Raw genomic sequence first — 18,554 nt, forward strand, 5'->3', positions numbered from 1 at the left:
TTTATTCACATATTTTAAAGAGTAAATTTTAAAGAGTTATTAGAGTGTTTTAAAACCCTCCCAAGGCCGCTCTTTTTTTATTCTAAGCTTCCGTATCTCTATGAGCTCAAATCACGTGGTCACACTGCTACCACAGTTTCAGTTTCCAGGCTTATCTACTGACCTTCCTCTGTGAAAGAAGAGAATCAACCTCTCATACCATCCAACATCCTCTCCCCATCTCCACTTGTAAGAAGCAGAGATCCCCTTAACTTTCTATTAAAGCTTTGGTTAAATCAATAGTCAGTGTTTCTTATATTAAGATTCACAACTAAGCCATCAATATGTTGACTGCTTGCCTTTTCCTGACCAAATGTTTGTTTTACCTACAGTTAACAATAACCTGTTTTGGTAACCTAGTTTCCTATAAACTTTTTGTAATATTGAACTCCAATCTATCTCCAATTGTCAAGTTCACTTCAAAACAGAATCACATACATTGCAAATTTGATATTCTTTGTCCTTCCTCCAGCCTTCTCACTTGTTTCAATATACATTTGCTGTTCTATCTGTATTTATTCCCTTGTTAGGAGAATACATCATCCAACAGCTTCCTCAAAAGGAATTTATGGGAGACAATCTTTTGAAACCTTAAATTTCTGAAAATAACTTTATCATATTCACTTAAGTAATTAATTAATTCACATATAAAAGTATGGTTTAGATTTTTCTTTCAGACGTCTGAAGGCCCTGCTCCATTCGCTTTTTGACATCAGTGTCACCAGTGAGATGTTTGAAGCCATTCTGATTCTGATCATTTGTATATGGCATGTTTTTGGGGGGTGGTTGTAGTGTTTTCCCTCTTGGAATGCTTGTAGGATCTTCCTTTTGGTTAGGGTGTGTTACAATGTAAAACTGTATAATATTAAGCATGGATGTGGTCTATAATCATCCATTATGCTAAGCACTATGGAAGACTTTTCATCCATAATGACCCCATGCTTACACATGTGGACTCAGACCACACACCCAACTCCATCCACATTTCACATATACAACCTTCCCTCGGCCACCTCTAAGCATACTGTGTTAGAAGGCCCTCAGCAAGACAGAGACAAGAAAGAGGCCTGCAGACCGTGGGAATGGGCCTGGGGTGGTCTGTACAAGGAGTGCCAGGACCAAGGATCTGGAATGTGGTGTACAAGTGGATCATGTGCTACAGGACTGTCTCTGTGTTGGCCCTGAAGATGCAGTGTGTCCTATCAAGGAGCTAAGCTGAAGCAGGATCTATCAGGAGTTCTGCATCTCTGAGGGCATTAATGACCATTTTTCCAAGTCTTCTTCACACATCTTTTGTCAGTTTCTTTTTAGACTTTTTGGTGTCTTTAATTTTCCTAAGATATTTTCTGGTTCCTCGTGGTCAGTTCACCTGGAAGCTGATGATAAGCTCTCACTGAGTACTGTTCATTGAGATTCTCTATACATGGTGTGGTTGGGTCATTTCACTAAACAGCTCTGGATATCAGCAGATTCCCCATAGAAAGATCTTCTTTGCCTATAGTTTTGTACATCTCCACCTTTTCTTTCCAGTCTAGAAACCCTCAGTCTTATCCTCCCCAGATAGTAAACTTTCAAGTCCCACTACGGTAGAAGGGAAATTCACTTAACTACACAGAGGTGAGGAAGGGATAGCAGGATCTCACTGTTCTTAAAGGAATATTCAACCATGTTTTCATTTTTAGCTCTACCTTCAATCCACCTCTATTTTCAAGAATACTTTGTATTCCCATTTCCTAAGCTTTTGGGGTACCTGCGTGCATATGTGCACATGTATGTGTGTGCACACACACAAACAGGATTCTCTCTCAAATGAATCGTATCTCTTTCTATTTTAAGATTGAGCTTCCTTGGGTCTTCATGGGAGTTTAAGAAATAGAGAAAATGTGTATGTTCTACCCTTCATCTTCATCAAGAAGCCCTAGTGACTTATTGATACTTCAATAGTAATATCCAGAGCACCTTGCCCTGTAGGAGATAGGTTCACAACAGTCCACTGTTACAGGAGACAGCAGGACAGACACAAAAGAAGGAAGATACAAGTTGAAAAAGTATGTACATGGTATCATTTCCAATTATTCCCATTATTCCCATTCCAATTATTCCCATGGACACTTTCCACCAGGAGGCTTTAAACCTCCTGGACAGGGTTGCTATGACCTCTTGTGTAGGGCCCCAATATTCATTCAGACTTACCCTGTTTTATTCTGAACCAATTTCATTCCTTATCCACTCTGGTTAATTGCAGGAAAATCTGGGAATGTACTTATCTGTCTAGACTAATACAATATTGGCCTTAATTAAAAAAAAAGCAGCCTTAATTTTAACAACAGATCTATTTCCACAGAAATATTCCTTTATTTTCCATTAGTGAAAGAATGAGAGCCATTATAAAATAAATTTTTACAGAGAAGGAGCCAGGGCTGAAAGTCCAGGAATTCCCTTATCGTCTCCCATAATAATTGATGGAAAATAAAAAACAAAAGTTACATTATATTTCAGATCCATCTGTATTACATTTGGATCCTTTACTTTATAAGTGTATCTGATACAAAAAGTATCCTAGCTAATGGTTATATCCAAAAATCTATTCGCCTTAAACTACCAAGAGAAGATTTTTATCTGGGCACATAGCTTCCTAACTAGTGACTATATTTCCCAGTCTTCTTTGCAGTTAGGAATGGCCACATAACTAAGTTCTTGCTAGCAGAATGTGTGGGGGACTATGACATGCAACTTCCACATAATTGATTAAAAATAAAGTTATTGTTATGACTTCTCTTTCTCCCTTCCCATCAGATTACAATGCAGGTAAGACAGTGACCAGTGATACAGCGTTGACTGTGTAGAAGAGAACAACATTCTCAAGGAGACTAGACCAATAAGAAGGAAAAACTGAGTCCTTGAATAAGTACATAAACTGACTACATGAGAAAAATAAACTTCTTTCTCATTTACATCACTGGATTTCAGGGTCTGTTTCTGGTCTAAACAGGAATACTTTTTTTTTGGCTTGTAAAGAAAGTTTTCTCATGGGTAATAGCTTTCCCTTGACTACTTAAATTTCCAGTAAAGATTAAAAACAATCTGAGTGTGTGTGAGAGACAGAGACAGAGTGAGAGAGAGAGAGAGAGACAGAGAGAGAAGATCCACTAAAAGTCCACACATTCCAGAGCTTATTAGTCCTAAAATCCAACAATTTAACCAAGGAATAAAAGAAAAAAATAAATTTAGGGGGAAACCAAGAGAAACAACAAGAAAACTGGGTATTTGGGTATTTCTTTCCCCTACCATATATATGTAGACTCCTAATTCAAGAACCAAAACTACCTTTTGGAAAATTTTTTTTTTTTTTCCTTTATGCTTGGGGCAGGTAGGAGTAGTAACCGTTTCTATAGAGAGAAAAGATTAAAGACTACCTGAGCTAGCTCTTGACTGAGCTGAGACAACTCCTTGATGGTCAGGATAGACTAAGTTACACTCTTGATAAAATGGAATTTAGGGGGATAATAAATACTTGATAAAAATACAGAAGAAAGGGGGAAAATTAGGATTCCCTATTAAGACTGGACAAAGTCCCAACTAAGACTTCCATTCTCTGGTTACAGGTTATAGAAGACATATTCTTCAAACTTTAATTTACCAGAGATAACAAACAAATCTCAGATGAAATGAAAAGACCAGCAGCATGCACCGACATTTGGATGGAAAAATTGAAAATCTGGACAAAGCTACCCTCACATGTACAAGCAAGAGTTTTTAAGTAAAATAAAAAGGCAAAGCATACATGTTAACACATAGCAGTTAAGAGGGGAGAGGAGAGAGAGGAGAGAAATGTAGTGAGGAAATGGTTGAGGAATATTGACACAATCTACAAAATACTGAACACAAAGTGTTACCCATCCACACTGCAGTTAACCTCTGAACAATGCAGAGGCTGGGGGACCAACTCCCATGCGGTTGAAAATCCACACAAAAGTTCTGACTCTGAAAATTTAACTACTAATAGCCTACTGTTAACCAGGAGCCTTACAAATAACATAAACAATCGATTAATGCATATTTTGTATGCGTATTATACACTGAATTCTTAAAATGAAGTAAACTAGAAAAAAGAAACCATGAAGAAAATAAGAGGAAATATGTTTATAATATTATACAATATTTACTGAAAAAGAAATCCATGTTTAAGTGCATACATGCAGTTCAAACCCATATTGTTCACCTAAGTTATACCCATGGTTTAATATAAGTGGTTGCAAAGAAGTGGTAAAGTTAAGCCAAAATATCCACAATGGGCACGTAATGCAAAAGACAAATAAATGCTCTTGTTTGGTCATCTGCTACTGTAATCTAAGCTAATTAATACAAAACTTGGTAGAGTAGGAAAAGGAGTCTGCCAAAACAATATTAAATAATATATATGGCATTGGCTTTGAGTAATGAAAAAAATTAGTTTATGTTTAGAAAATGGCAATTCGTTTAATATAATGGTAAATATTTGATAAAAATGTTGCAATACTTGCAAAGGTAAATAATACATCAAATTAACTTAGAGCTAGAGGCAAAGAATTAAGAAAACAGAATGTTAGTATCATGAAGTGACTGGTATTGGCTATACTTGAAAGACCCTGTAAAAGAAAGAAGCTCAGAAAAGAATCAGCCAATTTGCAAGTAGTAATGAAAAGCAATAGACCAAGTCCAAAAACATGGAGACTGTAAGATACAACTTTGTTCTCATCGCTAATAGGTAAAAATTGAAACTGGAGAGGACCTTTAAAAGAAGTTCAATTAAAATAGCCTCTGTGAAGAATCAAATCAAGGGGGTGGCCATAAACACTACTCTTAAATGCTCTGAATCAGTGAAAGTGGGTCCAATAAATTCCTTCAGGCTGGACAGAATGGCTCAAGAGGAAAAAAAAAAAAAAAAGCCTAAGAGTGTAATGGATGTCTGATAAATTCAACTCATCTATCATTAATTATCAGTAGTTAATTAATTAATGCAGAGAGGGCCATGACTAAAGCAAGGACTGTGGATGCTGCTATTGGCTGGAATCAAAAGCCAAAGATAGAAAATTAGAAATATTCATCTGCTGTTGAGAGAGTTGTACTGCCAAAGAAGCCCTAAACCATAAAAGAAAGACTCCACAACTGTTTGAAACTTTAAGAAAAACAGTCACCCAGCATCACCATTTTTAATATTTTTCTAGCCAGTTGTGACTAGCCACTGAATTTAGACAAAATACAGAACAAAGCGAGATTAAAAACTAGAAGAAAACAAATCATCGTTAGGTATGATTATACATCTAATACACCAATATACCTGATACCCTAAATCACTAATTCAGTTAATTGCTGCTTTAAAAAGGTAATATATAAAAAGGTTTTTATATATAAATACTAACCAAAATGAAAGTATATTAAAGAAAAGGCTCCATTTATAATAGAAACAAAGGACATAACAATTCTAAGATATAAACCTGAATAATGTTTAGGACCACTATAGAAAAACTCTAATATTTTATTAAGTTTCAAGATTGAAAATAAAAAATTAAATAAGTCATAATCTTAAATAGGAAAACTCAATATTGAAATTATGTCAATGATTCTGTAATTAATCTATAAATTCAAAGGAATCCTAATTAAAACATGAATAGGAATTTCTAAAATACTGAAGGAAAGATATTGAGCTTTTCTGGAAAAAATAAGCATGCAAGTATAGCCAGGAAAATTTTGATGAAGAAGAATAATGAGGAAGTACTAGGACTGCCAATATTAAATCATATTATGAAGTGACAACAATTAAGAACAATTTGGTGTTGGAGAGGATGTAGACAGATAAATGGAACAGAATGGAAAGCCAAAAACACCAGACCCAAATGAAAATGGAAATTTAGTAATAATGATGAGTTTTCAAATAAATGGAGAAAAAAGTGATATTCCATAAATGTTGTGGCCATTGGATATCCATTTAGGAAAAGAGAGGGAAAAATATGACTGCTCATCTACCTTTACTCAAAACAACAAAATTTTAAGGACTAAAATATAAATTAACAAGGTCTAAATATATATTCAAAATGTTATAATGTGGAATCCTTCTATATAGACACAAACATAAGGAGAGAAAAAAATACCTCTACCTACATAAATATTTAAATTTTATGTGTGGCTGAGATTCCAAAAGCCAAGTCAAAATACATAATATAAACCAGGAAAAAATATTTTCATACAATTTATGAACTGTAATAACAATCAGCTTTTAAAAAAATCAACAGCCCAGTAGAAAGCAAAAAAAAAAAAAAAAAAAGATATGACTAAAAAGTATATTACAAAGAAGTAACAAAATGTCTATGACAAAGTACTCTACCTTAATTACTAATACAAAAATGCAAATCAGACCAATACCATTTATAACTTGTACTGATGACAATTAACCTTAATGAAATTCAGTTTGAATTTGAAGAGTATGAAGAAAAATGGGGCACCTGGGTGGCTCAGTTCATTAAGTGTCTGACTCTTGATTTCATCCAGATCATGATCTCTCAGCTCCTATACATGTGAGATCCAGCCCCTATACATAAGGCTCTGCACTGACAGCACAGAGCCTGCATGGGATTCTCTCTGTCCCTCTCTCCCATGCATGCGTTTTCTCTAAATAAATAAATTGTGAAAAAGAGTGTGAGGAAACATATTTTCACACACTTGCCTGGAGGTACAAACTTACTACAAGTTAAACAGGCAATTTGTATCAAAGTTTAATTATGCATTTAATCCTTTGATCCTGTAATAAATTCCAGTTCCAGGATGTTTTCCTATGGATATTCTCAGAAAAAAAATACTGAGAAATGAGAAATATATACAAAGATGTTCATTCCAGTAGTGTTAATACATACATACACACACACACACACAAACACACACAGCAACATATTAAGAACCAGAACGTCCCTAATTTAGAGATTTCTTACAGTGGATAAGTACAGCCCGTAAAATATATAGCTGTGATTAACCTTCTGCCTATAGTTTCTTTCATGAATTGTTAACTCCCCTGTAACTTATAGAGATTTTGAGTATGAAACTTTTTTCTTCTTTTTGAGAGAGAAAGAACAAGCACCAGCGGGGGGAAGGGCAGAGGAAAAGGGAGGGAGAGAATCCTAAGTAGGGTTCATGCTGTCAGATCAGAGCTCTACTACTGTATCCTAAGCTGATGCCGTGCTTCTAATTAATGATAATTTGCTGAATATGCAAAATATTTTCATTTTCTAAAATATGGTAAATACTTTTGAGTCTTCCAAAAATATTCTAATAAAATAATTATTTTGAGGAGTCACAGTCCTGATTGCACCCAAGCTTACAAGAGAGTAGATTCTAAGAGTATACCAAGATTTACAGTAAGATGGTTCCAATTCCACAGGTTGCTTCCAAAACTCTCATGATTCATGAACATGGCTTTGATGAGCTTGTCCATCCCATAATCTGATCTAGAATCATATCGTTTTCAAAGTCAAGATTATTTATGTGCATTGTTAAGAGAATATGAAAACTATTATTTTAAAAACCTCATTCTTCAAAAACTTCTCAGTGTATGCATGTGTTTTTAATGCATATAATGCTTTGTTCAGTAGCATAGGTATATAGTTCATAGATGTACATGGAACTACATGCCCAAAAGTCTTTTACTGCAAAGAGCTCACAACTTAAAAGTCTGATAATCTATGATCTAGAGTGAACAATCTCCCTTCACTTGAGAGAGATGGAGAAACAGGAGTCGTCTCTCATGGCACAATCGGTATGATCTAATCTCTTTCATCCAGTTCCCCCGTCCACCTATCTGCATGGCTACTGACAGGCATTCAGGAATTCTCTTCACAGTGCAGGCAACAGGGTGAAAAATGAACAAGTCACATGGTTCAAAACTATTCTGGCCAATGCAAAAAACAAACAATAACAACAAAAAAAAAAAAAACAGACTAAAATCAAGACATTTTATTTCAACCCCCTGATTCTTAAGTAACTTTAGACAAATGATTTAAGTTCTTCATTCTTCAGTCATCCCAGCTGTTAAGTAGGAATCACCTACTTCACAATTAATATAAAATCGGCATAGTACGGCTTACTCTAGTAACTTCATAGGGCTTTTTGGGAGGACTTCATGTGATAAGAAATGCATATGGATAATATCGATACAAAACAGGTCTAAAAATAAAACAGAAAAAGTGTAAACACAACAATGAACACCTTCAAGCACTCAATACATCAGAAGCCTTACATATCTCAGGTTGTTCTTTGTTCTCTCCCATAAAAACAAATGGGAGGCTCAGGCACTAATGATTTACTGGAAATTGTTTAAATCTGCTAAAATGTTTCCTCTCTTTAATACAGCAATGGGCAATCCCCTTGGGTTTGGAGATCATGACTGAACTGGTCAGGCCTAGAAAAAAGGTAGGTTCGTAAGCTCCTACTACAGAGGCACTGCCATAGCTTCTTAGTGACCACAGAGTACACCCAAAGAGAAGATGAGAAATGGCATTTAGAACCAACAAAATATGAAGCACTCTGTAAAAATTAAATGTAAGTTTCAAGTTTCTCAAGGGATGCCAGTAGAGAAAAACAAAATGGGACAGAAAAAGGCATTGCAGCCAACAAATGAGGCGGGACCTGGAATTAATGATTCTTTTTAATAAACTGAGATGCTGAATCCATTACAAAGGCTTAAAAGAAAAGAAGCTGCAAGACCAGAAAACAATCAAGACGTTGTATAAGTATCCACAGAAGTAATAAACACCTGGGCACACACAGGTCAGCACCCTATGTACACAAGAGGCACTTAACAAAACCTGACTTCAGAGCATATTTAAGGAAGGCACAATTAGTGCTGCTTTTTTGGAAGAAAAGCCTCTAAGAAAAGGATGTAGAAGGAAAATGTGGTACCACACCATCCATAAAAAATACAAGTTTTTTCCGAAAATCCCTGGTTTTAACAATTCCAGTTTCTTCATATTCAGATGAAGTAAAGTATTTTATTAGAAAACAGAATGTGTGGGGCACCTGGGTGGCTCAGTCAGTTGAGCATCCATCTTCAGTTCAGGTCATGATCTCACAGTTTGTGAGTTCAAGCCCTATGTCGGGCTCTGTGCTGAAGCCTGGAGCCTATTTCGGATCCTGTGTCTCCCTCTCTCTCTTCCCCTCCCCACTCATGCTCTCTCTCAAAAATAAATAAACATTAAAATTTTTTAAATAAAGAAAAAAAAGAAAACATCATGCGTATGCATGTATATCTAATATTTTTACTTTATTAACTATAACACTGATCACATAAATATATTGCTACTGATATACTTATCACAAATATGTTTATATAGTTAACAAATAAATTTATATTCATTAAGGTTTATATTTAATAATATTACAGTAAATGGACTCATTAAGGAAGGAGAGGAAGGGCATAGGACTGAACTCAGTCGGCAACACTCCAACATTTAGTGAATGAATATAGAAGACAAGTCAACAGTGAAAAGGTAACCAATGAAGGCAAGAGAAAATCTAGGGAAATGTGCTATCTTAGAAGCCAAGAGAACAAATTGTTCCCAGAAGAAGGGAAAAGTCTGTTGTGTCAAATGCTGCTGGGACATATAGCAAGATAAGCAGAGATCATTGGAAAACAATGACCACTGGATTTCAAAGATGGTAGATACTAATCTAAATACACAGCAGAAGTGTGGGGTGGAAATCCTACTAGAGTGAATTAAAGGGAGAAAGGGAAGTAAGAAAGTGCAGAGAGAATAAAGGCAAACTTTTCTAGGGTGTTTCTACTATAATGGAAAGGAGAAATGGGGTGGTAACTAAAGGAGACTATATGGTAGAGGAGGGGGTTCAGTTTGGTTGGTTTTAGATGGGTCAGCCTTTAGGCTATTGGTAAAAAATTAACTAAGAAAGAAAAAACCGTGACATAGCAGAGAAGGGCTAACTAATAACACAAAGTAATGGAGAAAGATAGGATCCAGAACATAAGAGGAGGACTGGACATTATGGACAGTTCATCCATATTAACAGGAAAGAGGGCAAAATTTAGACACATACACAAGTAAGAGGGTAGACAGTCATCGACATCATCTTTATCATCACTAATTTATAGGTGTTTAATTTTGGCCAAGTACATGCATAGCCTATTTAACCTTCACAACAAAACTATGAAGAAATACAATAGCACTCACTTTCCAGATTTTGAAATCCAGGTTTAAATAGATTAAGAAGCATGGCTAGGGAGTTAAGCAGTCTTAATTCAGAGCCCAGTCTATAAACCCATAACTGCTTTAAGCCTCCCACCCTCACCCCCCCTCCAACCTTGGCCATGAGCACACCAGTATTTGGGCCTTGGGTGGTGGTGTTATCAGAAAGCTACACAGTTTGATTACCCTCCTTTTCTGAGAAAGAAGAAAAAAGTGGCAACTTCACTAAGCCAATTCTATTTCTCCCTCTCCTGTCACTCTTGGCTTTGTTTTAATTTTTTAAACATTTTTTTTTTTTTGTCTTCAGACATTGTAAGAAGTAAAACCACTAATATATACTAAGTTGGTCCTTTATTCTGTTCTCTCCACATGTATATAGGCACTCCCTAATTATAATTAACCATATAAATCACTGTAATACCACTTAATCTTTTGACTTTGGAAGTGCAGTCGTGAAAGTAAGGGATTGATTTGAAATAAGGAAATCTTATTCATCACATTATACTCTTGTATGGACACTAAGGACAATGGGAAAGTAAAGTCTTGAAGGGACAATTTCAATGTTAAATGATCTAAAGAGGAAATTAAGCAAAATGTGTAATTCACTCCATAATGAGACCTTAGATATAATTAACTTATTTCTTAAATCCAGAAAAATGAAGTGATGAGTTTGTACCAAGTTTAGATAGGTTAAAAAAAATAAATTACTATCTCCCATGTGTTGAGAATTGAATTTTCCATAGAAAGTTTCATACTCAACTCAAAAACCCATAAATATGTATCATCCCATCAACACAACTTAATATAAGTTTTAACAAAATATATTTCTCCCTATGATTTAAATACATGGGTCTCCTTAAAGTTGAGGAAGTTTTGAAGTACTTTTTCTTAAATTCCAAAGAATAGCTTCAAAACATATTGTAAAATGAGTTACCAATTGAAGACCATTTGGTGAATTAGTGCTCCTTTTTAACTTTATAAATCGGTGGGGGGGGGGAGGGGGGCCTGCAAAATCTATACACACTCCACTGTCTGATATGTGAGCAACCAATGCTAAAGCCAGCAAGAAAGTGCATGTAGTTTTAATTATCTTAAGTGGAAACTCCTACTATGGGAGTTCTCAGAAGAAATCCACAAAATGGAAATGATTCTGGGAAAATATCCTAATGGAGAACAGTGTTGTGTGGAACAATCTCTCAGAGGATGCTAAGTGATCCCTGGAAAAAATGTCCTGTACCACCACAAGTCAAAGTCATCTCAGGGTCTATTTTTCAACCTTCCTATTTCTGAAAATTAAGGAACTATATTCTAGAGGAAGAACCAAGGAAAAGTCTTTAACTTATTCATTTACTGCAACTCTAGATAAAGAACACTCTGAAGCCACAAGGAATGTGAGGAGGAAATTTAGATGGCACAGCACACGGTGATCTCAGGCCCACAGGGACTGTGTCAGATCAGACTTTATACCCAAACAACAAATTTCAGAAAACAAGCAACTCTTGAGTAGAATTATTACTGGACTGAAAACAGAGACCTTCACATCATCTTCATTCATCTTATTTTATTCAAGAGAATGTATGACTTTGTAAAACTCATGCCCATCTATGTTGAAGACAGTACCATGACCCCATCCAACAGAGCAGTTAAAGATGTGACTAATCAAATTATTGCTATTCTTCTACCTTCAAACAGGCACTTTATTTCAATTCTTTTAAGATGAATAAAAAACACCCTCCTTTTTATATCTGGTTTCTAAAACCCAAGGGAAAAATAGACAAATTTATGCATTCATCCATAGATATATTCATTCATATACTCACACTTTCATTACCTCCCTGCCATCCCCAAATCAGACTAATTGTGACAATGTTAAAAAACAGCAGTGATCCTGTAAACCAGAATATAAGTGAGGTGTCTGCCACATGGACTCCTCAGAACAGGTATCTTCATGATCTCAGTGGAATCCCCCATTCACCTGGCAGAGGTCAGGCTATCCCTCTCAACATTGCCACAGCATGAAAGTATAAGACATGCTCCCTATCACCTCTTAATATATACCTCCATTGTTTAAGATAGGCAGAGATTTCTCAGTGGCTAAAAAGATTCATAGAGGCCACATAGAAGACAGGAGGATTTTACACTTCTTCTTCAGGAATTTTATTGACTGCTACTGTTGCGCTCTGTCCTTTAACTCTCCCCAGATTATAAAGCTGCCCTGACCTATTCCATCTTTTCTGGCCACTAAACCTCCTATTTGCCCTTGGGATTGTTTCAACCCATGTTATGCCCATGACATATGCCAACTACCCCATGCTACATCCCATCTGCAACCATGCTACTTGGATGAACAAAACAGAACAGTACAAAAACAACTGTTTATTTAAGCAAGACCCTGTACCAGAGCACCTGGGTGGCTCAGTTGGGTAAGTGTCTGACTCTTGATTTCGTCTCAGGTCATGAGATCAGGTCGTGAGATCGAGCCCCACGTCAGGCTCCTTGGTGAGTGTGAAGCCTACTGAGGATTCTATCTCTCCCTCTCCCCCACTTGTGCAGAGAGAGAGAGAGAGAGAGAGAAAGAGAGAAAGAGAGAAAGGCAGGCAGGCCCTGCACCAGGAAACATACTGAATATTTTTCACACATTATATTGTCTCATTTGATCCTCAATAAACCTATGAAAGAAGCACCAGATAGGTATCTATTAAGGAGAGGGACATACTAGAATTGGGCTATCTGTGGCTAACAGGAACATATTCCATTCACATAGTTCTCTCCCTTCTAAGAAGGTAATCCCCCCCTCAGAGTTTAACCACAAGGAGAGAACATGGAATCAGGGCAATGCCAATGCCTGTTCCATCTGACAGTAGTCATCTAGTTACAACCAATTTCATCTAGTGACAAAAACCTGCTGTGAGCTTTATTAGCCAATGACCACTGACAAATTTCTGAGCCCACATATCTTGCAATTCACCAAGGTGAACACTACTGAATGGGAGTCGTCATAGGTAACATCCTTTGTCTTCCTTGAATGACCAAAGTGACTGGACACATTTTTGTTTGTGTGCATTTACCTTTTCACCATCTCTCCCTGGTTCTCCTTTGTAACCTGGTAGTCCTTGAACTCCCTAAATCAAGCACAAAATAAAATCCGGTTAGTTATGTTTTGGGTTCACTAGAAACGATAATTCTACAATGTGTATCTATGAATCACATACTTGTATGCCAGGGGATCCTGGGACACCTGGTGATCCTGCAATTCCTTGATATCCCTAAAGAAAAGTAAACACAAAATAATTAATATTTCATCATACTCACTAAGAACAGGAATCCAGGATTCACTCTTGTCTGGAATGTCTTACACTTAAGACTTCACTTGGTGACTGTTTAAGAAACAAAAATAACAAAGTTTCAAATGCTGAATAAGGAATTAATATCCTCCAGTCTTTAGGGAAAAGGTCTCAAATATCTCTAGATTAATAAAAATAAACAAAAATGCTTCAGTTAAAAGGAAGCTTTGGATTTGCAAAAACAGAGCCAATGTTCACAGCTCCCCCCCAAAAAAATGTTTTGCACACAGAAACGTATTTAACATATTCGAGAGAAAAACACTTAAGATTGGAGGATTATACAAATGGACTACATTTTGAAACCACCTGATTAATGGTCATTTGAGTTAATCCTTGGAATTAAGACTTGATAAATGTTATTCCTCAGAGTAAGTTTTTAACAGCCTTTGGACTGCTCATTTTAGAAAGCTGCTGATGTTATCCATGAGCATGGCTGTGACATGTCTCCCCCACCTCCCAAGGCTGGGCTGTCTGTTGAGGCAAGGGTCACTTTGGTCTCCACTGCTTCTTACATATCCCTCCAGAAACCGGGCCTTTGGCAAAACAGCACAACTGTTTCAACAAGGCAAACTATTCATTCTTCACTCAGCACATGGCAATTAAACTCCAGAACAAACTTGCAGGCCCTCAACATTTGTCTAGGTTTCCCTAGGTCAATGTCACGTTGACTTAGACCACCTGGCACCTGCAAACACAGTTCACGTTCTTATTCAGATCCCATCTCTCTCGGGTCTTACTGTTTGGATATAGCTTTCTGTTGTCAACAATATTAAAACAGATGTCATTAGTGTTTCCAATTACATCTTCATTGTTAAATCCAAAAGCTTCACTTCCATGTGGCTATTTAAGGCTGCTTTTTGTATTCACCCACTCACTTGTCAGCACATTTTTAGCTATGATTTTAGAGATAGCAAAATTCCCTGCTTTACCACTCCCATTTTCAAATATTCCTTTTACTATTCTTTGCTAGGTCTAACAATACTAATAACAATAATAGTTGTCTCAGCAACATCAGTCTTATTGGTTTTCTCCCTTTACATTCACTCACATTTTTTATTCTGTAAAATGCTCTCACTCTCCAAATGATAGACTATATAATTCCTACCACCAAGCATGATCCTTTCCTTCATACTCTTTCAGTTCTTCAGAGTTTATCAGAGTGTATCATCATGCTTCCTCGAAGATTTCTCAACAAATTCTTCTCTTGAATCCCTGTGCCCAATCCTTAAACATTTTGCTTCACCAGTGAGTGAGTCACTCGTCATTTTGCTTCACCAGTGAGTCTCATAACAAACCTTTCCACGCTCCATATTAAACAACCTGCAGCTTTCAAGCCCAACATATGCTCTCTGGGTGGCCACTGTCTCAAGTGTCATGGGATTATGTGCCCCCTTGATATGGGAAACCCAGTCCAATTCATTTCTTTATTTGCAGCATTGAACAGAGCATTTGGCATTTTGGGTTAATCAAACTTTGGAAGAATTTACCTTCATGTAATCCACACTGCATAAAGTCTGAAAAATCCCTTTCCCGAAGGAACGAGGTTATGTTTGGGCCACTACCGGTAGCAAATTCAAGTTTTAGTCATGCCATGTGGTTCGTGTTCCCAAGAATGGCAGGAAGAAAGAACAAAGTCAATTCACACCGTTTGCTCAGCCTCTTATCTCTACCACTCTAGTGACCACTGAATCTCTTTCCTTCAACCACTTTGCAATCAGATAGGTCTGGAATTAAATTTCAACTCTGTCACTGGTAGCACATGCCCAAGAGAGTTAGGTTACTTATAACTGCTGCCACTTAGGATGCCTCCAGATCCTTCAAAACCCTGTATGCACTTCTCTGGACAGTCTGATAGGATTTACAACAGGCTGCCGTAATCGGGAGAAACAATAATAGCAATGATTTATACAGAATTCACCAGAGTCCAGATTAAGTACTTCACTTAATTCATGTAACCCTCACAATCACCCTTTAATTAATGTAGGTGCTGTATTATCCTTATTTTCAGATGAGGAATCTGAGGCACATAAGATTAAATAACTGGCCGAAAGTTATTCGTTAGTTGACAGAGTCAGTGGGAACACTCTCTTATCAGAAAAAGCTTCATGGTAGATCTGATCTTATGATTCTAGGATAATTAATCAGATTCAAAAAAGCATATTTGCCAGGCTGCTTTTAAATTGTTTAGAATTCTGAGTGCCCAAAGAATATGAATGTTCATAAAATTCCTCAAAAGAAAGTTACCATGGAGATTGGCTATTTATCAAAATGGCCGGTCATCTGCAAAGTTCACTGTAATGAATTATTTTTTTCACATTTTTTCAAAAGTTAAGCCAAATGTCGTATCTGCTTTATTACTTTTTTTACAAAACGAATCTTTTGTAGAAGATCAAAAGCTGTTCTCTTCTTCGAAGAAGTAAATTAATATGATCCATTTGTTAGAGAAGACACATCACATTTTAATGGATTAAAGCAATGTGGAGATGCCCCAGACTGTGTTCCCAGCTCACCTCTGACTCATAATGTGACCTCAGGCCGAGTGATCATATCCCCAAATCCTGGGAGGCAACTCAATAAAGTGGAAAGACAATGAATCTTGAAATTGGAAGACCTTGGGCTGAATTTTTGCTCCTCCCTTTACTTTCTACAGGATTTTGACTAACTTTGCCTAGCTAAGTGTCAGTTTCTTACCACAAACCAGGATAACAGTGCCCAATTCACTTCTGAAAAGAAACAAACGGAGTCACAGGTGAAAATGCCTGGCAGATGCTAAAAACTCAAATGTGAGTTTTTCTTTTTCTGTTCTTCAGATTCAATGGCTATTGTACAAAACCATGAGAACACTTCTGCAAAATGTGTGGCACCACAAGCACATGAGGAATGGCAGATCCAGTCATCATCATGATTTAACCCTTTTGCAACATTCATATAGATCTAATGGTGAACATGTGAACAAGGCTTCAGTGTATTTTATAATGGCCCTGTTTGTTTTGTCTTTTGAAGAATTGCAATACAAAAAATAACAAATGCTTCCCACAATATGAGAACCAAGTTGATGTGGGATTTTTTTTAACTTACGGTGAGAGGCATTCTAGAAAACTTAGTTATATAAAGAAATTCAAAGATTATTTTAAAAGCTAGAGGAAGCATGATTAGTAACAAAATTAAGAAAAATCAAAACCACATCCAAGCTGGGGGATCCCAGGGTAAACCACCAGAAGAAATTGGATGAAATTCAGAAAAATGAAATTTGGACTAAAAATCAGGAAAATAAAGGTTAACAGGGAGGAATATTACAACACACAACAATTTCCAAGAGGAGCAAGAACTAAACACTGGTTGACTCATAGCAGGGTACACTTGAACAAGGAAAATGCCCTGAAACAGAAAAAATGATAAGCTTTCCATATAGCTCGCTGAGTTTTTATTGTTCTGAACACACAGGCTTCTGTGTTTTCAGGTGGGCATGCAAATTTCACATGATCTTTGATCAATACTCTTCGACACTAATTTTGCCATTTTGCAATTATTAGCAGGTCCAAATATCCACCCTACAGCCATGTGCAAGATTTCTGACAGTAAAGTCTTTTCCACGTTCACAGAAAGTCTTTTTGTAAATGAGTCATTTTTTAGGAAAAAAATATTCTCACTGCCAAATTGTAGGGTTGAAGAATACAGAATCAATTTAATTTCCTTCCATGATTCATAGTTATAATGCTCCAGGAAAAATGTATAGCATTGAAATGGAAATTAAGGAAATAAAATCAGCAAATGTGCAAGGGTCACAATCTCTTCTGAGCCCAATTCTGATCAGGCCATAAAATATTCTGCCAATCTAAACATACAGATCTTCTCAAGTAGTGAGGAGGATAGAGTAATCAATTTTCTTTCAGTGCTCTAAACTCTAAAAATGAGAATAAAATACAGAGAAATCATTTTGGATGTCACTCTTCTTTCTGAAATGTAAGAATGTGATTCAAAGTTTATTCTATTACATTAATTTTCTTCAAAGTTTTCCAAAATTCCCACAGATACTCTTAAGTGTACAGCCATGGTAACTAAGTAACCTAAATCAAGTGTATATTTTTAATATCCACTGTGGATTCTTCTTGCCACCAGCACACTTTATAGCTCAACACAACTAAATTCAAAAAATATTCATAAATCTGTCTTTTCATGTGTAGCTAATGTAGAAACTCAACTCATTTGCCACCTAATTGAACTACCAGTCCAGTAGTTTATATGCTTTAACTGACTGCTCAAATTACTTGACCAATACATCTCATTAATATATATAAAATTAAACCCGAGCTAAGATCTAAGAAAGAACTGGAATGCTATGGGAGGTGAAGAGTAGATAGTCAGGGAAGCTTTCTGAAGAGACAAGCTCAAAGGAACACTAAAGGAAGCGCAGTGCAGAAGAGGAAGCCCTTCAAAATGTGCCATGAAGCATGACAAGATGAGACATATCCATGGAGACAAAAGAGACAGCACATGGGGAAGCACGCTGCAAACAAGACTGGACCAGTAGACTGCAGCTTTCATGCACAGCCTGTGGGTCTTATGAAGGATTTTTTTAAATATTTATTTTTGAGAGAGAGAGAGTGTGTGAGCAGGGAAGGGGCAGAAAGAGAGAGAGACACAGAATCCAAAGCAGGCTCCAGCCTCTGAACTGTCAGCACACAGCCCAATGTGGGGCTTGAACCCACGAACCGTGAGATCATGACCTAATCCAAAGTCGGACACTTAACCAACTGAGCCACCCAGGTGCTCCATGAAGGTTTTTGGTCTTTAACCAATCCACTATACCAGAAGGTCAGACTGGAGCTCTGAGAAGCTTGCTTGCTACACTATGGAGATAACAATTCTAAGCGGCAGGGGGAAGCAGAAAGACCAAGTGGGAGGTTCCTGCAGGAGAGAGATAATGGTAGGTAGAACCTGAGTC

General features: G+C 36.7%; 1 protein-coding gene across 1 annotated transcript in view; it reads right to left on the reverse strand.

The window, feature by feature from the left end:
* COL21A1 (collagen type XXI alpha 1 chain) overlaps nucleotides 1-18,554 on the reverse strand; it is a 174,300-nt gene that overhangs the window by 62,526 nt on the left and 93,220 nt on the right. Inside the window, exons 11-12 of the mRNA XM_030315738.1 lie at nucleotides 13,478-13,531; nucleotides 13,334-13,387 (exon numbers count right to left, since the gene is read on the reverse strand). Coding sequence (XP_030171598.1) covers nucleotides 13,334-13,387; nucleotides 13,478-13,531 — 108 coding nt within the window. The remainder of the gene's footprint in view (nucleotides 1-13,333; nucleotides 13,388-13,477; nucleotides 13,532-18,554) is intronic.

This window comes from Lynx canadensis, chromosome B2 (assembly GCF_007474595.2).
Source record: "Lynx canadensis isolate LIC74 chromosome B2, mLynCan4.pri.v2, whole genome shotgun sequence".
NCBI classification, from domain to species: domain Eukaryota; kingdom Metazoa; phylum Chordata; class Mammalia; order Carnivora; family Felidae; genus Lynx; species Lynx canadensis.